General features: G+C 41.7%; 1 protein-coding gene across 2 annotated transcripts in view; it reads left to right on the forward strand.

Annotated features, from left to right (window-relative positions):
* Nucleotides 1–19422, forward strand: part of LOC137284518 (receptor-type guanylate cyclase Gyc76C-like) — a 150984-nt gene that overhangs the window by 14463 nt on the left and 117099 nt on the right. For both annotated transcript variants that reach the window (XM_067816351.1, XM_067816352.1), the window contains exon 2: nucleotides 5044–5667. In XM_067816351.1, coding sequence (XP_067672452.1) covers nucleotides 5290–5667 — 378 coding nt within the window. In that variant the 5' untranslated portion in view covers nucleotides 5044–5289. The remainder of the gene's footprint in view (nucleotides 1–5043; nucleotides 5668–19422) is intronic.

Genomic DNA, 19422 nt, shown 5'->3' on the forward strand with positions numbered 1-19422 from the left:
TATGCTTCACAAATGAATAGGAAATAACACGGTGGTGGGAGGCTGTACCCTCGGGACGTACCGCGTCACCCCCGGGGTGTCCTTGACCAGGAATAAACTGCACATGACATGGTATATGACACAGCATGTCAAGATACGGTGTTACTTTGTGGATCCGTGGGTTTGTTTTGGCAGGAATTGTTAAGCCGACAGGCACCTTTGCACACATATACACGTAAACATGCACGCACGCACTCACGCACGTACGTCGTAAATTCGTATTTGCATGATTGGATAATTCAAATCGGCAGGGACAAACCGTTGAAACAAACAAGCGCTTTAAGCACATACACACACGCACGCACGCACGCACGCACGCACGCACGCGCATGTACACACCCACACATGCGTGTACTCCGGCATACGCGCGCACTCACACATAAACTCACTCACGCGTATTATAACTATCATTCCTCATTTCAAAATGGCCGTCACGAAAGACATATTACAAATGAAAGTGTGTCACCATTACTGAACCAGTGCTTGAGTAATATTTGGAAGCAATTTTTTCTCAACATTCAGTTTGAGGCCGTTAAAATAGTTTCCTATCTTTGCGTCAACCCACATTCAAATATAACACTGTAAACTATCAGTGAAGACATGAAACATGTTAACCGAATAACCTTGTGATGAAGCTGGAAAAGATACGTGACCGAATCCATGCACATGTAATATTAATAACACCCGCGTTTGATCTAATGTTTGAAGTTGAACGATCCGCTGGCAATAAAGCTTTCTTTCTCTTCTTTCTAAACGAGCATCTCAATGTCTCCATTTATTGCAATTTTTAAATATGAAAGACTTTAATATTAAATCGATGCATACTTCTCGTCAGAGAAGGTGTAGCTCACCTACATCACTGACATTTATTTATGATTATCTAGGACTGCACGGTATTACCGGTAAATATGCTTTTTTAAACGTATTGCAAGGTACGAAATTTTAACGATATAGCAACCGTCGACTTCTACATTCGTGATACATTATTTAGCATATGTTAGACACATTTCCCTGCAATGAGGGTTAGACTTCATCTTCAGCAACCCAAGCTTGCCGTAAGAAGCAACTACTAGGATCGGGTAGGCCGGCTCGATGATGTGGTTGACAAATGTTATCGTATCCAATTGCGTAGATAGATGCTGATGCTGTTGACCACTGGATTGTCTGGTCCAGACTCGATTATTTACGGACTTCCGTCATATAGATGGAATATTGCTGAGTTTGGCGTTAAACACCAAACCAACCCACATGGACATATATAAAGTGTGAAAGCGAACTTTGCGGAATGCAACAAAAATATAAAAAATATGACTCACTCAATTAAACGATGTGTCGATAAAGAACTGAAAGTCTAACTGATGAAATACCGACATTGTAGTTGCTGTTGCTGTTGCTCTCTCACCTAAAATTGGAGCCAAATGAAGGCCAAAGGTGATGTCGACCATTCATTCTTATGTCATCATGATCCCCCAAAACCTAACAAGGTATCAATGACCCGGTTTACCCTTCTCCGTCGAGACTACTCAATAAGACACAGTCGCCATACGAGTCAAAATATTATCGTCATACGCACCCAGCTGTGCCTGTTGCCATGATAAATTCTTTTCCATAATAACCACATGTTACCGACATATAATATCACTATGCTTAAAGCGACCTCTGACCTTAACCGAATTGAAGACCATCTGATTTGTCGCTGTATAATCCCCACCACATAATCCGACAGCAGGGTGCCGATTTGATGTGGCTTCCTACGTTCGACCTTTGCACGAAATTTGATGTTCATGGTGGAATACTGAGTAATACCAAAAGCCGATAAGTCCCAGGCTGACCGATAGATGGCGCTGCTTACGTCACGTGACCACGTCAGGAGCACGTTTGGTGTCGTGTACACTTTGCACCTGACTGATAAAAGGTATGTTTTATGGATTGAATTATGTCATATTTGACAGATGGCATCTGTAGCTTGTCAATATCACTTTCCGTTTCATATGATTGATTAGTTAACTTAAACCCTTTACCTTAAACCCTTTAACTAACTGGCAACATGACAATGAACAAGTAAATCACTGCGATGAAGGACTGAGCTGTTTACATGTATAACAAGTCTTAAAGTAGACAGATTTGACAAACGAGCATCTTATGAGGTCTGAATAATAACATCGTTTAGCGCTGGATTACAAAGCCATGAGTTCCGACCGGCTGCATGTCTGATACTATGATCCGTTGACGGGATCGGTTTCATAAACTGATCTTAGCGCAAAGACTGTCGCAAATGTGTGTTTCATTAGAGCTACGATCGTCTTTAAGAACGCTGGATGTTGGCCTACCCCTTGTCTGGTATACCAATGTACTAGTACCGCAACGACTATCCAAACTATCGATGGATTGTAATATTCCTATTGTTGAGTCTCCGATAGCAATATATCGATGGTAGATGCGAAGAATTATCGACGAATCGGTAGTCTGTGTGAATGTCGATAGTTTAGTAATTCACTTCTGTCGATAATGCGCAGCGCAAAACAAGAAGTACCATATTCGTTCACTTTGATTTAGGGTTATTCACCCCTGTTACGTCATACAATGTGAATAACAATATAATAAATGTATGTTTTGACTGTTTCCCTGATCACGTATCTTCAAATATATATCTTCTGAGTTCTTAAAAGAGACCGAAACTACAAATTCTTCAACATGTTGATATTTCAACTCCATAGTCATTTGGGCAATGACTGCAAATGAGACAACAGAGGGAGAGAAAAAACTATTGTAAAAACTATGGACTAGAATCGATTATTTACAGACCGATGACATATCTGAGTTCGACCTTTAACAAACATAAAGAAGAAAATCATAAACCTACAAACATACTTGAAGGTACTGCAAAGTGAACGCGCATTTCAACACACGAGGAACGTCAGACCGTGCAATACAATACTGAAATATGAATAGATGTAAGATAGCGTCAAAGACCCGGAGCGGACAGATAAGCATTTGCATTGGCCTGTTATAAACAAGACACGTACTACACTGAACCATGCCATAAGCTCTCACTTCTCTGATGCTTGCCGACCTCCGACCGCTCACCTACCGAAATCCCACTTCTTGGAATCGATAGCACATCTCATTCACCGAAGCGAAACTAAACTGAGATCTTGACCCGAAACAGAATTAAGCTTATGTTTGCACGAACGCACCGCAATAAAATCCAAGATTCATTGTATACGAAATGTACTTCAACAGTCGTGGCTTTTGTACCAGTTCTGTAAATCCTAATGAGTTGAAGTGGAGGATATGATAGTATTCATTGCGGTATGGCTGCCCGAGAGCAAACGTCGCTCCACTTTACACAGATAATGGAAGATTTGATCGACTTTACACAGCGAAGAAAGTTATCGGATTATATCCAAACATAAATTTGATTTTCAGCATTTATTGTCATTCGGAAGCATTGAAGTGCATTCATACAGAATACCAATAACATTAGTTTTATTGGAAGTATGATTTATGACGGGGAAACAGATACTGGCTGGTACGAGAAAATGGACTCTTCCTCAGCACGCCAAGCATGTTATGCACGCGCAGTCCGTGCGTTCGTAACGCGTTTAAAGCCAGCAGCCATTTGGGTACATGGACATAGTTTGGGGAATGTTGAGGAATGTGGAATGACTGCAGCTCTATAGCGAGCTCACTAATTGGAAATGCTAGCGCTTTTCAAAACTAATAATGGTTCGTTTGAAATGCTTTCATGTAGTTCTATGATTTATAAGATGTACTCGTGTATTTCTGTGTTTGTGGATTCATGGTTAATCGATTGGGGAAGTGTGGTATTTGTTTGTTTTTTTTACGATTGATGTCTAACAATGTAATTTTGTGATAATTATGTTAGTGTTATACGTTTTTCATCCATGTATGTTGTTGTCGAATATATGACGTCCTTTTCTACCCCACTATCATTAAAACAGATCTTCAATATATTTGTTCTAATAAATTGTCTCTTTTTCCTTTTTACTACCAATAGAACGATCTTTGATAAACGAACATCCAGAAACAAACGGATGAGTAGTTTTATTGAGCATATGATTTCTGGAAACATTCCTAGCAATAACTTGGCCTCAAATCGTGCATGCTTACATATTAAACCAAATCGGTGATGTCAAATACACATAACGGATCATGTTTTTTGTGACATTTTCGCATGGCAAGTGAATGAACATGACATGACAATACATCTGCGATGTATTCAACTGAACTCAGATTAACGCAAGCATAACATCAATAGTCTCCCTGGTTTAAGTGTTAGAGGTAAGAACGATGCATTCCCGGTTCCTGTTTCCGAGACTGGTCACGCGGGATCTACGCGATGCCGGTAACGTAGGCGCTCAGGTAGATGTTGATGTTTTTACAAACCAGCTGGGACGTTAATGATTAATACAGCATAGGAAACAATTGAGGCTTTGGCACGGAGGGTCAGTCCGCACATATTGAGAGACGAGAGGAAACGGGCAACTGTCAGGGGACCTGAGAAACGGGAAAAACAGGAAATCGAAGAGGGAAATTAAAAGTAAATGTTAACAAGCTTGATTTATTGATTGAACCGTCCATAAGGTATAATCATTGTCATGTTTAAAAATATTTAATATTTTTATTGGTATTTTTTCTGTTTTGAACAGCAATATTAGAGATATAGATTTTGAGTCTCTTTTTATGGAGACGATTGTCCATAAATAAATAGCCCATGAGTGAGTCTTAATCTTTTCCAGACACATAGATTCTTCTTTTTTGTAAGACATAGCTCGCCTCGCTGGCCGAAGCAAGTGTCTTAGCATGTTATCGACCGCTAATATCGGTGGAGATGGTCCCTGAGAAATATCAACCTTTTCCATTACCATCACAAGCAAGACTTAAACCTTTGCTTACAAGCCCTTGTGCCCATAAATGCGTCCTGATTGGATGTCCGTCTGAATACAATGTAATTGATTGGCTATATTTTCTCTGTTTTAGCGCTAGTGGTCAACGCTCGTGAAGGAGAAGTGCTCTCGCTGTCGGCCACGTGACCATACTACGTTGCCGTGCGCTGCCACCAATTAGAGCGGGATACTGCTCGCTCTCAGTAGTCGCGCATTCGTCACGTAATCGAAAGTAGAGTCACAAGTCTCTGGTGCCAAGTTCCAGGTGTGTTGGCCCGCTTGGCAGTGTGGCTCGTCGGCGTGATGCATTGTGGGCCCGGCTTAGACAGGGGCCCCGAGGATGTGTTATTTCGCGACTGCATGTTTGGGAATAGTGCTGTTCACCTGTGTCTTCAAAGTACCGTCGGTAGCAGCGCTGACGAACATTACAATTGGATACCTTACAACTTCCAAAGCGGACACATTTATCCGTAATATGCAGGGTCGGCTTATATCTGGTGCCATTACGTATGCCATCAAAAAGATCAATGAGGAAGAGCTGGTGCCTGGGTACCGGTTCAAACTCGTATGGAACGATACCCATGCTGATACCCTGGTATCCCTGCACAGCCTGGCCGAGCAGTGGCGGGCTGGAGCGGTTGCCTTCTTTGGACCAGAGGATAGTTGTACAGTGGAGGCCCGACTCGCCGCCGCCTTCAATCTCCCCATCATATCTTATGTGAGTATTTCAATATTTCTCACAAATTTCGCTTATTTTTATTCCAGTTTTGATATATCACTTTTGTACGTAACATGGAGACATTCAATGAATATCAAAAGAAAAGTATATGAATTAAGGTTCAAGCATTTGTTAAAGTATATCAAATGCGTACACGATTCGTGCAAATGTGGCACATCATAGTCCAAATGTATATCTAAGTTATATTTCAAACACCTCAACCAAACCTTTGATTTGGTCGAACTGTCATGACAATAATACTAATCATACAATCATACCACAGACATATAACTGAATCATGCGGTTAACATGTCAGTCGTGCCACAGACTTGATGTGTTATTCACAGGTGAATCATGTCACGGACTTGTAAATGAATTATGTTATGTACATGTAAACTATGCCACAAGTAAATCCAATATCTTGTGTAGTAATGATTGTCATACCACGGACGTGCAACTAAAATATGTCATAATAAGTCATTTTGTCATACCTCAGACATATACGTTATGTTATTCAAATTTACATTATACCATAGATATACAAATGAATTGCGTTGTTAACATTTGAATCATACTACGGACGTGTAACTGAATTATTTTATTAAAATGTGAGGTGTAAATTATTTTTTTCATTAACATGAATCGTACCACAGAACATGTGAATTATGATAATACCACGTGAAACATGCCACACGTAGCGGCGAATTATGTTAGAGACAGAGAGGTTATTTATATTATTTACACGTGAATCATATACCACAGGCGTAGAACTGGAATATGTTATCAACATGTGAAGCATATCACAGACGTAGAGCTGAATTATGGTATTAATATGTGAATCATACCACAGGCGTAGAACTGGATTATGTTATTAACATGTGAATCATACCACAGGCGTAGAACTGGATTATGTTATTAACATGTGAATCATACCACAGGCGTAGAACTGGATTATGTTATTAACATGTGAATCATACCACAGGCGTAGAACTGGATTATGTTATTAACATGTGAATCATACCACAGGCGTAGAACTGGATTATGTTATTAACATGTGAATCATACCACAGGCGTAGAACTGGATTATGTTATTAACATGTGAATCATACCACAGGCGTAGAACTGGATTATGTTATTAACATGTGAATCATACCACAGGCGTAGAACTGGATTATGTTATCAACATGTGAATCATACCACAGACACACAGAGTAAGAACGTACCTTACCAAGACCGAATAATTCCTTGATTCTTTTACCATGAAAACTAAAATTGTCCATATGGCTGCACATGAACGTTCAACATATATATATATATCTTGCAGCATGTGTATATCAACGCACCTATCTACTTTTTTCAGCGCGTTTTAAGCACAGAATACGATATATGCTTATATTATATTTCTGAATTGGCTATATCAGGAGGTAACGTCGCTCAGTGCATTCTGCTGGAAGGTTGTGTCGCATCATAACATTGTGGGTCAGATATGCAAGAGAGACTATACATAACTCTCCTATCTCCATCCGTCTCAGCAGTATGCGACTGATTAAAGACATATGGGCCCTATTGGGCCATATTTTAACATGAGTTTTTCATCGTCGTTGAACTGAGGTCGCTCGTCGAACGGGATCCTGGTATAGAAAATATTCATTTGCTGACCCAACTTATAATGAATAAATACACTACTATTCAAAACAAACTCCCATCGATCGCCACAGCCGCGCGAGTAATTCGCGTCCAGGTTCTGATCGATGAGACATTTGTGTCCTGTTGTCTCCCCCTCATCAAATAGTGAATGAGATTAGAGTCATCCGGAAAGTATTATGCATGCGTACTTACAAATCGAATCGAATTACCTGCTTACTATGAAAACAATAACTAATTAACATGCTGCTGTTCAAAACCAGTCCCATCGATCTCGACCGAGACTCGAGTACTTCGCGTTGCCGTTGTAATCAATCATACCTTTGTATCTTGTCTTCATCCCACTCTTGAAAAAGTGACTAAGATTAGAAGCATCTAGCAAATATTTACATGTATGTTTACGAATCGAATTACCGCAATGCTATAAAAAATAATACCTAATAAAACATACCGTTTTCAGAACAAGTCTCAAGAGTCGAGACCGAAAATCGAGTACTTCGCGTTCGGGGTGTGACCAATGATATCTTTGTATGTTGTCTCCATGCTTCTTCTCAAACAGTGACTAAGTTTAGATGCATCTAGCAGATACAATACACGCGTGTTTACAATCGAATTATCGGAATGCTATGAAAATAATAACTATTACACATACCGTTCAAAACAAATTTCCATCGATCGAGAACGAGAAGCGAATATCTCGCCCAGTAGCGATCGATGAGACATAGCCTGTGATCCTCCTCCTGGCTACATAGTGAACAGGTTTAGAGACATCTATGAAATATTATATACACGAACTGACGAATCGAATGGAATTACTAGAGTGCTATCAAAAGAAATGCAACTACTATATGCGCCACTGTTCAAAACAATTCGCGTTCGAGTCGCAATATTTTGTGCACAGTTTTGGCAATACGTTAATTTACCAGCTGACCATCGGGGCATACTGCCGTCTACAGGCTCTACTGCCGTCTGAAGGCCCGGAATGAAATCTGCAGGCCCATTTTGTTGAAGTCAAAACCAATAAGAACAGTACACCGTACACAGTTTCACTCACTTTCTACAAAATCAGTTAGCAAACCTTATGGCGCAGACGTTTCTATTTGTTAAAGAGTGTTGTTGATATTAATACACGCAAAGCGCTGTAATAAATAATAAATAACGTTAATAAAGGGAAAAACAAGGGAAAGATTCGAGTTGTGAAAAAGACAGATAATTTACTGAAGGTCATAAGGGCCCGCAGATATTTGAAATTGCTAGTCCAATGCAGTAACAACAAGCATGTCACATTAAAACTCCACTTGACATAAAGGTTGCAAACGTTATCAAAACGTTAGCAGGCTGGAAAAACTCATCGAAACGGGGCATTCTTTAGGCCCATAATACAGCCATTATGCTCCCATGATATCGTGCGATGTCACTAAACTAAACACCCGGAAATGTATTTGTGTTAACTGCCTGAATATATTAACTAGGGTCAATCTTGGTACTACCGCTGCCATAGTCATGAAGACTAACGATTCGTCTTTAAGCCGTTATTTTTACAGACGACTACGTTATGTTACAGCTATTGAGTTGATATTTATTATGACACTCTTCGTGGATGTAATAAGACGTAGAAATGCGATATGCCAAGTTGTGCCCCTTATATGTTTCAGGATACTGATCGTGCTCCCAATAATCGTATTGATAATGAGCCTCATTTGTCAATATTTCAGAAGGTTTACGTCCGTGGCTTGTGGTATTTGGAGTTACTCCTTATCTTACTAGTTATCCATCGTTTATCCAAAGCAAAAGTGGCGCTGCTCTTACACGTTTTCCGTTTACACGAGAATTGGGATTGGAACCCGCACCCTACAGCAATGGGAGACCCATGCCCCAAAGTACCCGCAGACGTCTGAACTATTTCATGATCAGAGTAGTGGTGGTGGTGGTGTGTGTCCGGAGCATAAAACTCTGACCACAAATCAGTTGACGTTGAGCAACGTTGGGCGCGGGGAGTCCTTGGGTGGGTTGTGGTCCTACCCCCACAACGAAGCACATGGGTACCCGATGGGATAGGTCATGTAACTGTAATCTTTCAGCGTCTCACAGACAGCTTGGGTTATCCAGGGTAATAATGAACTGTCTGCCCTATGAACATGCTGTCGATGTGGATATAGTGCAATATAAATGGACTAGTTACATAAGTTAGAGAGCGAGACTGTGCGTAAACAGCACTTATACCTCGAAAAACTTATACTGAAAAACAAAAGAAACGCAAGTTTCGAAAAAATGAAATCTCATAAAAGTAAGCTTTTGTTATGTTTATGTCTATGTCGTCTATTAAAAAACGTGACAAAAAGCCAGGGTTGGGTTTGTTTTGCTGTTAAGTATATTTTCCGTTAGTTCTGTTGAAGTGCTTTTAATGGGTACTGTACTGCCCTGACTTGCAAGTGAACTCTTCTCCAATTACACACACGCGTGTCTATGCTCTATACGCGTTGTTGTAATACGATATCGACGTCAGTATTTTGGTGATATTTTAATAAAAATGTCTGTCACTATTATGACATCTGGACCACAATGTTTTTTCGAAAGACGACATGTACATTATATATATAAATATATAGAGAGACACACACATTTGTTGTGATATTCAAGCATACAATATCAACTCTAAAAATAGTTTACGTAAACTGTCGTGTCTCGTCGTTGTTGAAAATATATTAGATGCAACATATGGCTCACAGAGATTTTGGTGGGTTTTTTTTGTTTTTTTTAGTACGAAAGTTCATGAATATTGATATTGTAACGGAACGGCCAAAGACTAGTCAAAATACTAGTAGACAAACTACACAAATATAATGGATGCTGCCACCAGTCACAAAATGTGACAAAATAAATACCAGAGTTCGGAGACGAAGTTCAGTGAAAATATATCACAAGGACCTAAGATGAAAAGAATGAAGAAACTGGCGATATGCAGAAGGATCACACAACAAGTAGATAAAGTTCCAATAACGATTTTATTTAATGAGCACTAAACTGAAAATACACGATCTCGAAACTGTCACCTTGTCAGTCGTCAGGACTGGATATCTTGCTTGTCAACCCGTGTCTTCGTGGTTGCAGAAATCTTGCCTTGCTGTATGGCAGTCTTGACTGAGACTCTTGGCTGTTAAATGAATTAAACTGTATAATAAACTTTGAAACTGGAAAGTGAATGAACTTGCGGCAACCGGAACTGGATCCAGATAATGTAAACAACGTATTCCGGAAGTCACGTGATCCGGAATGAATGACAAGGAGGCCACACCTCCAACAGCTGTCAAAATGTGATACGAGTATGAATAAGGCTAAATCCCACTTATAACTTGCATTAAAAAAAACCCGTATGTCTCGGCTGTAGACGATTCCAATAATCCCCTGTGTAAGAAACCCTTAGCAGAGACTGTAACTTGATAAGGTCAACATAGCATGTCGGAATGACCTTGGACCCCCCGCATCGCGACGACAATCAGCGACTGTCAACACTAAATTAAACTGTAATATTTCCTACAGGCGATAAACCATGCTTGACTTGCAATAGGTAACTGTGACTGTGACTGTGAGTGTATCTGTATCTGTAATCTGTACACTTGATTCCCATAAGCCAAGGATAATCCGTCGGAATGAATCCGTCGGAATGAATCCGTCGGAATGGATCTGCCGGAATGATTCCGGATCTCCACAAGGTTGAAAAGAAAACCACAATAATCACCTAACTACAAGTAGATACTTAGAGAGCAGACCAAGTGTTAACAATATCCTAGTTAATTAAAAGTTGTACAATAAAGATGTCCCATAATGCGAAAATGAGAATTAAGCTGTGACGTAACCCTGGAACCCTACCTTGCTTGAGAAGTCAAATTTGCCGCCCCGACTTTAACCTTGACAGCTCTATTTATAGGTGACATAAGGTCACATGACACGCAAACGTGACGTCAGGGAATTCAAGATGGCGACTGTAAACATGACTGACGTTACTTGTGCCGTAATTTACTGTTATACCTGATACTGTAGCTTGGAAGCTGACTGCACAAAAGGTAGGTCATCTTAATTAGATACAGCATAAGGCTGATATCTTGGCTGGAATCACTGTGATGGCTGAGAAATTGATTATCTCGGTACTTGAAGCCATGAATAGACATGAATTTTTGTTACACTGCCCCCTCCCTAGCCTTAATCCTCCTGGTAAGGCAAAAATACAAATGTACAAAAATATAAGTCTAGAAAATTATTCCAGTTCTAGATAATTTATTAACACTAATAATAAGTTTCCTCCCGATGTATGCTCAGCAGCCGCCCATCTCGGTGGAAGGTCTTGGTGATGACTATGGTTTTAATAGGCCCATGGGACACCTCTTCATCACTTATATCCTCCACCTCTTGTAGTCTTATAGCCTTTCCTCTAGGCTGGGGTGGCTGTGCTTCCTCATCGCTGGAGGAGGAGGAGGAACACATGGCTGTGGGCATGTATGTCCCCTTCTCCATCTTCTCCGCGTCCGCTATTCCTTCTAGGAGGATGTCTTCTACATCTTCCCAGTCACTGTCATGCTGTGTTTCCGGTAAGGCTGCCGCTCCGACTGCTGTGTCTGGGGAGGGAACTAAAGGTGGAGACTGGCTAGCAGTATGTACAGCGACTGGAACTTGGGCTGAAACTTGAGCCTGTGTCTTGGCTGGAGCTTGGACTGTAACTTGGGCTTCGACTTGGGCTTGGGCAGGAACTTGTGCTTGGACCTCGGCTGCTGCTTGGACCTGACTGGTGGGTACCAGCTGGTAGATGTACCCTGGTGGTATAACAATAGGAGCTTTTACTGGGGAACTCGACCTGTGACGATGACGCAACCTTCGATGATTCAGCATGTCTTCCTTTCTGCCGTAATCCCTGTTACAGTCCGGGCAACTATATCGCTCTCTCTTCCTGTGTTTCTCTCTAACATGTCGAGAAAGGTTGCTGGAAGAGCTAAAAATCTGTCGACACTGGTGACACGTATAAGGACGAGGCATCTGAAAGGATAATAATCACATAACTACCCCTAGCTAACTATACCAAACACTGTATACTCTGTTAAGCTTTGGACATACTTGGTCTGCTCTCGTATATCTTTATACTTTCAGGTGTGGAAATGGTGGTCATCCCTACAGTAACTACTCTGCAGAGTCAAGATATGGTTTGAGCAAGTCAAAATGAACAACGCGAGGTTTGCCCTTGGACCCTAACTGTATTCTGTAAATAACATCAGAGATTTTTCCAACAATGGAAAATGGCCCTGACCACTTCATCTGTAACTTGGGAGAAAGTCCTTTGGAGCGTCTGTTACAGAGGCACCACACTTTGTCCCCTACTTTAAAGGATTTGCTGTGTAAATTTCTGTCATAATTCTTCTTTTGTCTGTGACCAGCATCTTTCAAGATGATCCTAGCCTTATCCCATACGTCTGAAAGGTATTCTTTCACTCTCATGGGATAGTCTTCAACTTGAACTTTGTCCACAGACGGATTCTGTATCATCACATCAACAGGCATAGACAACTCTCTCCCGAACATCATCTTGTTTGGGGTCTGTTTTGTAGATTCCTGGGCGGCGCTGCGGTAAGCCATTAGTGCAAATGGTAGTTTCTGGTCCCAGTCTTTCTGTTGACATAGGGGATCCAGATACTTGGCTAAGATGTCCACCACTGTCTTGTTAAATCTTTCGACCATGCCATCAGACTTTGGGTTGAATGGGGTGGTTCTTGTCTTGTGGATGTCAAAAATCCGGCAAATCTCAGAAAAGAGCTCTGATTCAAAATTTCGCCCTTGATCTGTATGAATTTCCTGTGGTACTCCAAATCTGCAAATAAATTGTTCAACTAATGCACGAGCAACTGTCTTTGCCTCTTGGTTAGGAAGTGCATAAGCTTCCACCCATTTTGTGTAGTAGTCACCAACCACACATATGACTCTATTTCCACTTTCTGTTACAGGAAATGGTCCTAAGATGTCCATTGCCAATCTCTCCAGGGGTGCTCCGACACTGTACTGCTGTAAAGGTGCTTTAGATTTTCTAGTAGGCTTGCGTCGAGCTGCGCAAGTCTTACAGGTAGAGCAAAGAGACCTTACCTGATCAGACATGCCATGCCAGTAAAATCTCTTTCTAACCTTGGACAGAGTTTTCATATAGGCAAAGTGTCCACCTGCCTTTCCTGAATGAGCCTCATACAAGATCTGTTTCTGTAAGGAGCGTGGAACTACTGTCAATAAGGACTTCTGATTACCAAATGAATCTGCCCACTTGCGGCAAAGTACCCCTTGAACAATCTCCAAAGAATCCCATAGACCCCAGTAGACTTTGGTTGTAGCTGACTCCCTGGACAATTCTTCCCACTTAGGTTTGGCAGCATGGGACTCTACCAAGATGAAAATGGGCTTCAAATCTGGGTCTGACATCTGTTCTGTACGGATTTCAGATAAAGACCACTGTGGCTCTATAATGAGTTGTGCTAACATTCCTGTTGCTGTGTCTTCCATTCCACACTGTTTGCAGGGCTTCCTTGACATACCGTCAGCATTGCCGTGCTTCTTGCCAGGGCGATGCTCAATCCTAAAATCATACTCACTCAAAACCCCCAGCCATCTTGCCAACTGTCCTTCTGGATCCTTGAAATTTAGGAGCCAGCGTAGGGAGACATGATCTGTGCGGATCAAAAATTCCCGCCCATAGAGATAATGGCGAAAATACTTGATGAAAGTGACAACAGCAAGCAACTCTCGTCTTGTGACGCAGTAGTTTCTTTCTTGTTTAGAAAGGGTCTTGCTAGCGTACGCAATAACTTTTTCACTGCCATCTTGGACCTGAGATAATACCGCACCCATGGCAAAGTTGCTTGCATCTGTGTCTAAAATAAACAGCTCTGTGTGACTTGGATAGGCAAGAATAGGGGCTGAAATCAACTCTTCCTTCAGCAGGATGAAAGCCTCATCACACACTGTATTCCACATGAAGTTAGAATTCTTCTCTGTCAGACTATGGAGGGGTCTGGCAATATTGGCAAAATCTTTAATGAAGCGTCTGTAGTATGACGCAAGTCCCAAAAAGCTTCGAACCTCACTCACATTCTTGGGTATGGGCCAATCTCTCACACTGTCTACCTTTTGAGGATCTGTACTCACTCCTTCCGCTGATACAGTGTGCCCAAGATAAGACACCTGTCTCTTAAAGAAATGACACTTGGAGGGTTTCAACTTCAGGCCGGCCTCTCGAAATCTGTCAAACACTGTTCTCAGTCTTGACAGCACCTGTTTGAAGTCCTTGCCAAAAACAATAACATCATCCAAATATACCAACAACATCTCCCAGTGCAAACCTTTCAGCACTTGTTCCATTAAGCGGGAGAAGGTAGATGGGGCGTTGCAAAGTCCAAATGGCATTACCCGCCACTGAAACAGACCACTCCTTGTACAAAATGCAGATTTTTGCTTCGCCTCCTCGTCTAGCTCTACTTGCCAAAATCCGCTAGCAATGTCCATAGTTGCATAAAACTGAGAACCATGCAGCGCATCCAGCGTATCATCTATTCTCGGAATCGGATGGGCGTCTTTAATGGTCCGATCATTCAAACGGCGATAATCACAGCAGAACCTCCATTCGTCTGAGCCCTTCCTTGCTAAAACAATTGGTGAAGCCCAGGGACTAGATGATGGCTCGATAACTTGTCGCTCCAACATGTCTTGAATCATAGAATCTGCAGCTTCTTGCTGTACTATTGGCAAGCGGCGATAATGCTGTCTTACTGGTGAGGCATCCCCTGTGTTGATACTGTGTCTTACAATATTTGTCTTTCCAAGTTCCTTGGAGTCAGCTGCAAAGACATCTCTGTACTGTTTGAGAAGAACTGCCACATCCTTGCTCTGTGATTCTGTCAGTTCAGTACAACTTCTCCTCCACAAGTCTCTCAAAGATTCAGGAACCCTTGCATCACTCTCAAAACTGTGCTCAGAGTTGAGTGTCTGTGCTTGTGACTTATCTAAAATCCTAATAATGCCTGTTGTAAATCCCCCTTTCATCACAACAGGATCTGGATGAGGATTGAAAACTCTGATTGGTACAATCTGTTTCTTTATGTCAACAATCGCCCTTGCGATCATTAACCCTTTGTTCAGTAATCCTAACTGCAAGTCAGGTTCAATTAACCCTTCTCCTGCAGTTGCGTGTCCAGCCCGTGGTTTCACTGCACACGGTATGAACGCTTCTCCACAACTGGGAATAGTAACCTCTTGTTGTGTTGATAGTCTCCAACACAACTTCTCGCTACTCTGGGAGGAGGGGCCCCTCTCCATCCCCAGACGTAGTTCTTGACGTTCCAAGTCTAGCTTTGCTTGGCAACGTCCAAGGAAGTCTAGTCCCAATATAGCTGACCCTCTGATGTCTGCTACTAGGAAATCAACTTGTTTTCTGACAGTCTTGACCTGAATCGTCACCCTGATCCTGCCATACAACTTGAGACTACTTCCATTTGCCTGCTTTACTTCGTCGGAAGTTGGCAATAACTTGGGACACCTCTGACCCTCTGTAAGTGTAAGATACTGTTCATGAGACATCACATTCTCTGTAGAACCAGTATCCAACAACAGTTCGACAGATTTCCCTTCAATGTTAACAGCTATATACAAACCATTCCCTGACTTCTTGAGAGGAATTACCTCCCCTTGGTCAAGGGAACTGGCTGGATTTGAGTGTTGATTCAAGGGATGGCGGCTGGTCCCTTGATCTCTTCTCTCTCTCTGGGTCTTTTGTTTATAAGATGTCTGCTCACGACCCTTTGAACAGACAAATTCTAGTTTTCCTGGTGATTTCGCTTGTTTGGATTTTGTTGAGGATATCTGGGTGGATACCGACAATCTCTGTAACAATGTGATGGATCACCACAATTGTAGCATACCTTCCTTGATCCTGACTGTGCAACTCTGTCCTCTGACACTGGCAGAGATTCAAGCTTCTTTTCAAACTTGTTTATTGTCTCCATGAGCCTTGACAATTGTTCAACTTGATCATTTTGTCGTTCTGGTTTCGCTGCTAAAATACGGAGTTGCCTTGATCTGGCCTTGTCCGCTGGACGCAACCTTTCGCATTCCAGGTAAGTCTCCATTTCAAATGCTGCTTGAATGGCCTCTTCCAAGGTACGGGGGCGAGACTGGACAACACTTAATCGTACTTGACGATCACGAATTGCCTCAGTGAAGTGACTGCGTGCCAACCGATCTTTACAATCTTGGGTTGCATCAGGATATGCAAGGTTAGTTAGGCGTTGTATGGCTTGCCCAAGATCCTGTATCGACTCACCCTCTTTCTGTTGCCGGTTCCGAATTTCAATCATGTAGAGCTCGACTTTATCATTTCCGCCAAAGTGACGTCCCAGTAATCTTGTGATATCTGGGTATGTCATTGGGCCATGCTGTTCTCCATAAATCTGTAGAGCTCTTCCCCGTAAACTAGCTGCTAGATAATTTGCCTTTTGACTCTCATTCCAACCATTCACAGTGGCACATGATCCAAAATGAGCCATATAATTCTGCCAAGGCATGCTCCCATCAAAAGTCTCCGGTGTCAGCAAAATTCCCCTTCTGTAAGGATAAGCTTGTTCAGAGAAAAGGGGGTGCTGCTGTCCAACAAGTGAGTGTTGTTGAACCTCAGCGGGAAATCTTGATCTCGGTGAGTCGACAATGCAATTCTGCATAGGAGCATTACTCCATACTGGAATCCTAGGTTGTCTCTCGTGTGTGACATAATCTTGAGTTCTCGGCTCAACTGCTGGCATATCCTTGTAACGAATAATAGGCACTTGGACTCTAGTGACATTGGGGAAATCTCCACCTGCCTTTTCTGTGTTTTCCTTGCTGGAAGGTCTGTGCTGTTCCTGCTCATCATCTGAAGTGATCTTGTCTGCAACCATGTTAGGTGGCCTCACTTCAAGAGAATTCCTAACATGTGAAAAAGGAGATTCCATACTGTGAACACCTTCCTGATCCCGGTGAGAAGTAGACAAGGCAGAATTATATTCTGCAGGTACAAATTCTTGTTGACTGTGGGGGGAACTGTGTCTTGGGTGAAAGGTAATCAGTCCACTATTATCTGTGTCTTCCTGCACCCTTGATATGGTGACTAGGTCAGATTCCACTAATGACATGGTTATAAAAGAAATAATAACAAATGATAGCTATTGTGGGAGAGAGAGAGAGAAAGATTAACAACTGCACTCTGACCTCGGTACGACTCCGTATAAGTTCCCGTCAGTCCTATGGAAGAATGTATAACGGTTTACTTGATTACTGTAAAAGTTGAATAGCTAGGGCTGTAAAGACTCTAACTGGTCATCATGTCTGTAAGAACACTTGGCTCTCAGGTTGAAGTCATACTTGAACACAGATGTACTTGATCAGGGTAAATCTGGAACAATGACAATGCTACTGGCTTTAATAAATAACAAAAGTCTCTGAACTGTTTGCTTGAACTGGATCTCAAAATGTAAACATCACCAGCTCGCCTGTTTTCTGTATCTTTTGTGCTTGAATAATCTTTGTCTCTGTAATACAAAGTAATTTGAACACAACTCTAAGACTTGTCCATGGTTATCATCCAAGAGTTCTGTCAATACGGCTTGCAGTTAATGAGATCAGCTACCCTTGACCTGTGCAGATAAAATCAAGAGCTTTTATTATAGATCCTTGGGTCGTCACCACAAGTATCTCTGAAGGTAATGAATCCTGAGCTGCAACGGTCGTTCTTCAGGATTCTGAATTTAGAAGAACTGGTGAAGGCTAGGGCTCCAAGGCACTGTCACAGCAAACTGAAAATTCACATTGCTACCTTAAATATTTCTATAAAATTTACAAATTCATCTTCCTACAGCATCGCCAGTCTCCAACACACAAAATATCCAATAATCCAAATAATCCCACCGCTGCCACCAAATGTAACGGAACGGCCAAAGACTAGTCAAAATACTAGTAGACAAACTACACAAATATAATGGATGCTGCCACCAGTCACAAAATGTGACAAAATAAATACCAGAGTTCGGAGACGAAGTTCAGTGAAAATATATCACAAGGACCTAAGATGAAAAGAATGAAGAAACTGGCGATATGCAGAAGGATCACACAACAAGTAGATAAAGTTCCAATAACGATTTTATTTAATGAGCACTAAACTGAAAATACACGATCTCGAAACTGTCACCTTGTCAGTCGTCAGGACTGGATATCTTGCTTGTCAACCCGTGTCTTCGTGGTTGCAGAAATCTTGCCTTGCTGTATGGCAGTCTTGACTGAGACTCTTGGCTGTTAAATGAATTAAACTGTATAATAAACTTTGAAACTGGAAAGTGAATGAACTTGCGGCAACCGGAACTGGATCCAGATAATGTAAACAACGTATTCCGGAAGTCACGTGATCCGGAATGAATGACAAGGAGGCCACACCTCCAACAGCTGTCAAAATGTGATACGAGTATGAATAAGGCTAAATCCCACTTATAACTTGCATTAAAAAAAACCCGTATGTCTCGGCTGTAGACGATTCCAATAATCCCCTGTGTAAGAAACCCTTAGCAGAGACTGTAACTTGATAAGGTCAACATAGCATGTCGGAATGACCTTGGACCCCCCGCATCGCGACGACAATCAGCGACTGTCAACACTAAATTAAACTGTAATATTTCCTACAGGCGATAAACCATGCTTGACTTGCAATAGGTAACTGTGACTGTGACTGTGAGTGTATCTGTATCTGTAATCTGTACACTTGATTCCCATAAGCCAAGGATAATCCGTCGGAATGAATCCGTCGGAATGAATCCGTCGGAATGGATCTGCCGGAATGATTCCGGATCTCCACAAGGTTGAAAAGAAAACCACAATAATCACCTAACTACAAGTAGATACTTAGAGAGCAGACCAAGTGTTAACAATATCCTAGTTAATTAAAAGTTGTACAATAAAGATGTCCCATAATGCGAAAATGAGAATTAAGCTGTGACGTAACCCTGGAACCCTACCTTGCTTGAGAAGTCAAATTTGCCGCCCCGACTTTAACCTTGACAGCTCTATTTA

Source organism: Haliotis asinina, chromosome 5 (assembly GCF_037392515.1).
Source record: "Haliotis asinina isolate JCU_RB_2024 chromosome 5, JCU_Hal_asi_v2, whole genome shotgun sequence".
Taxonomy (NCBI): Eukaryota; Metazoa; Mollusca; class Gastropoda; order Lepetellida; family Haliotidae; genus Haliotis; species Haliotis asinina.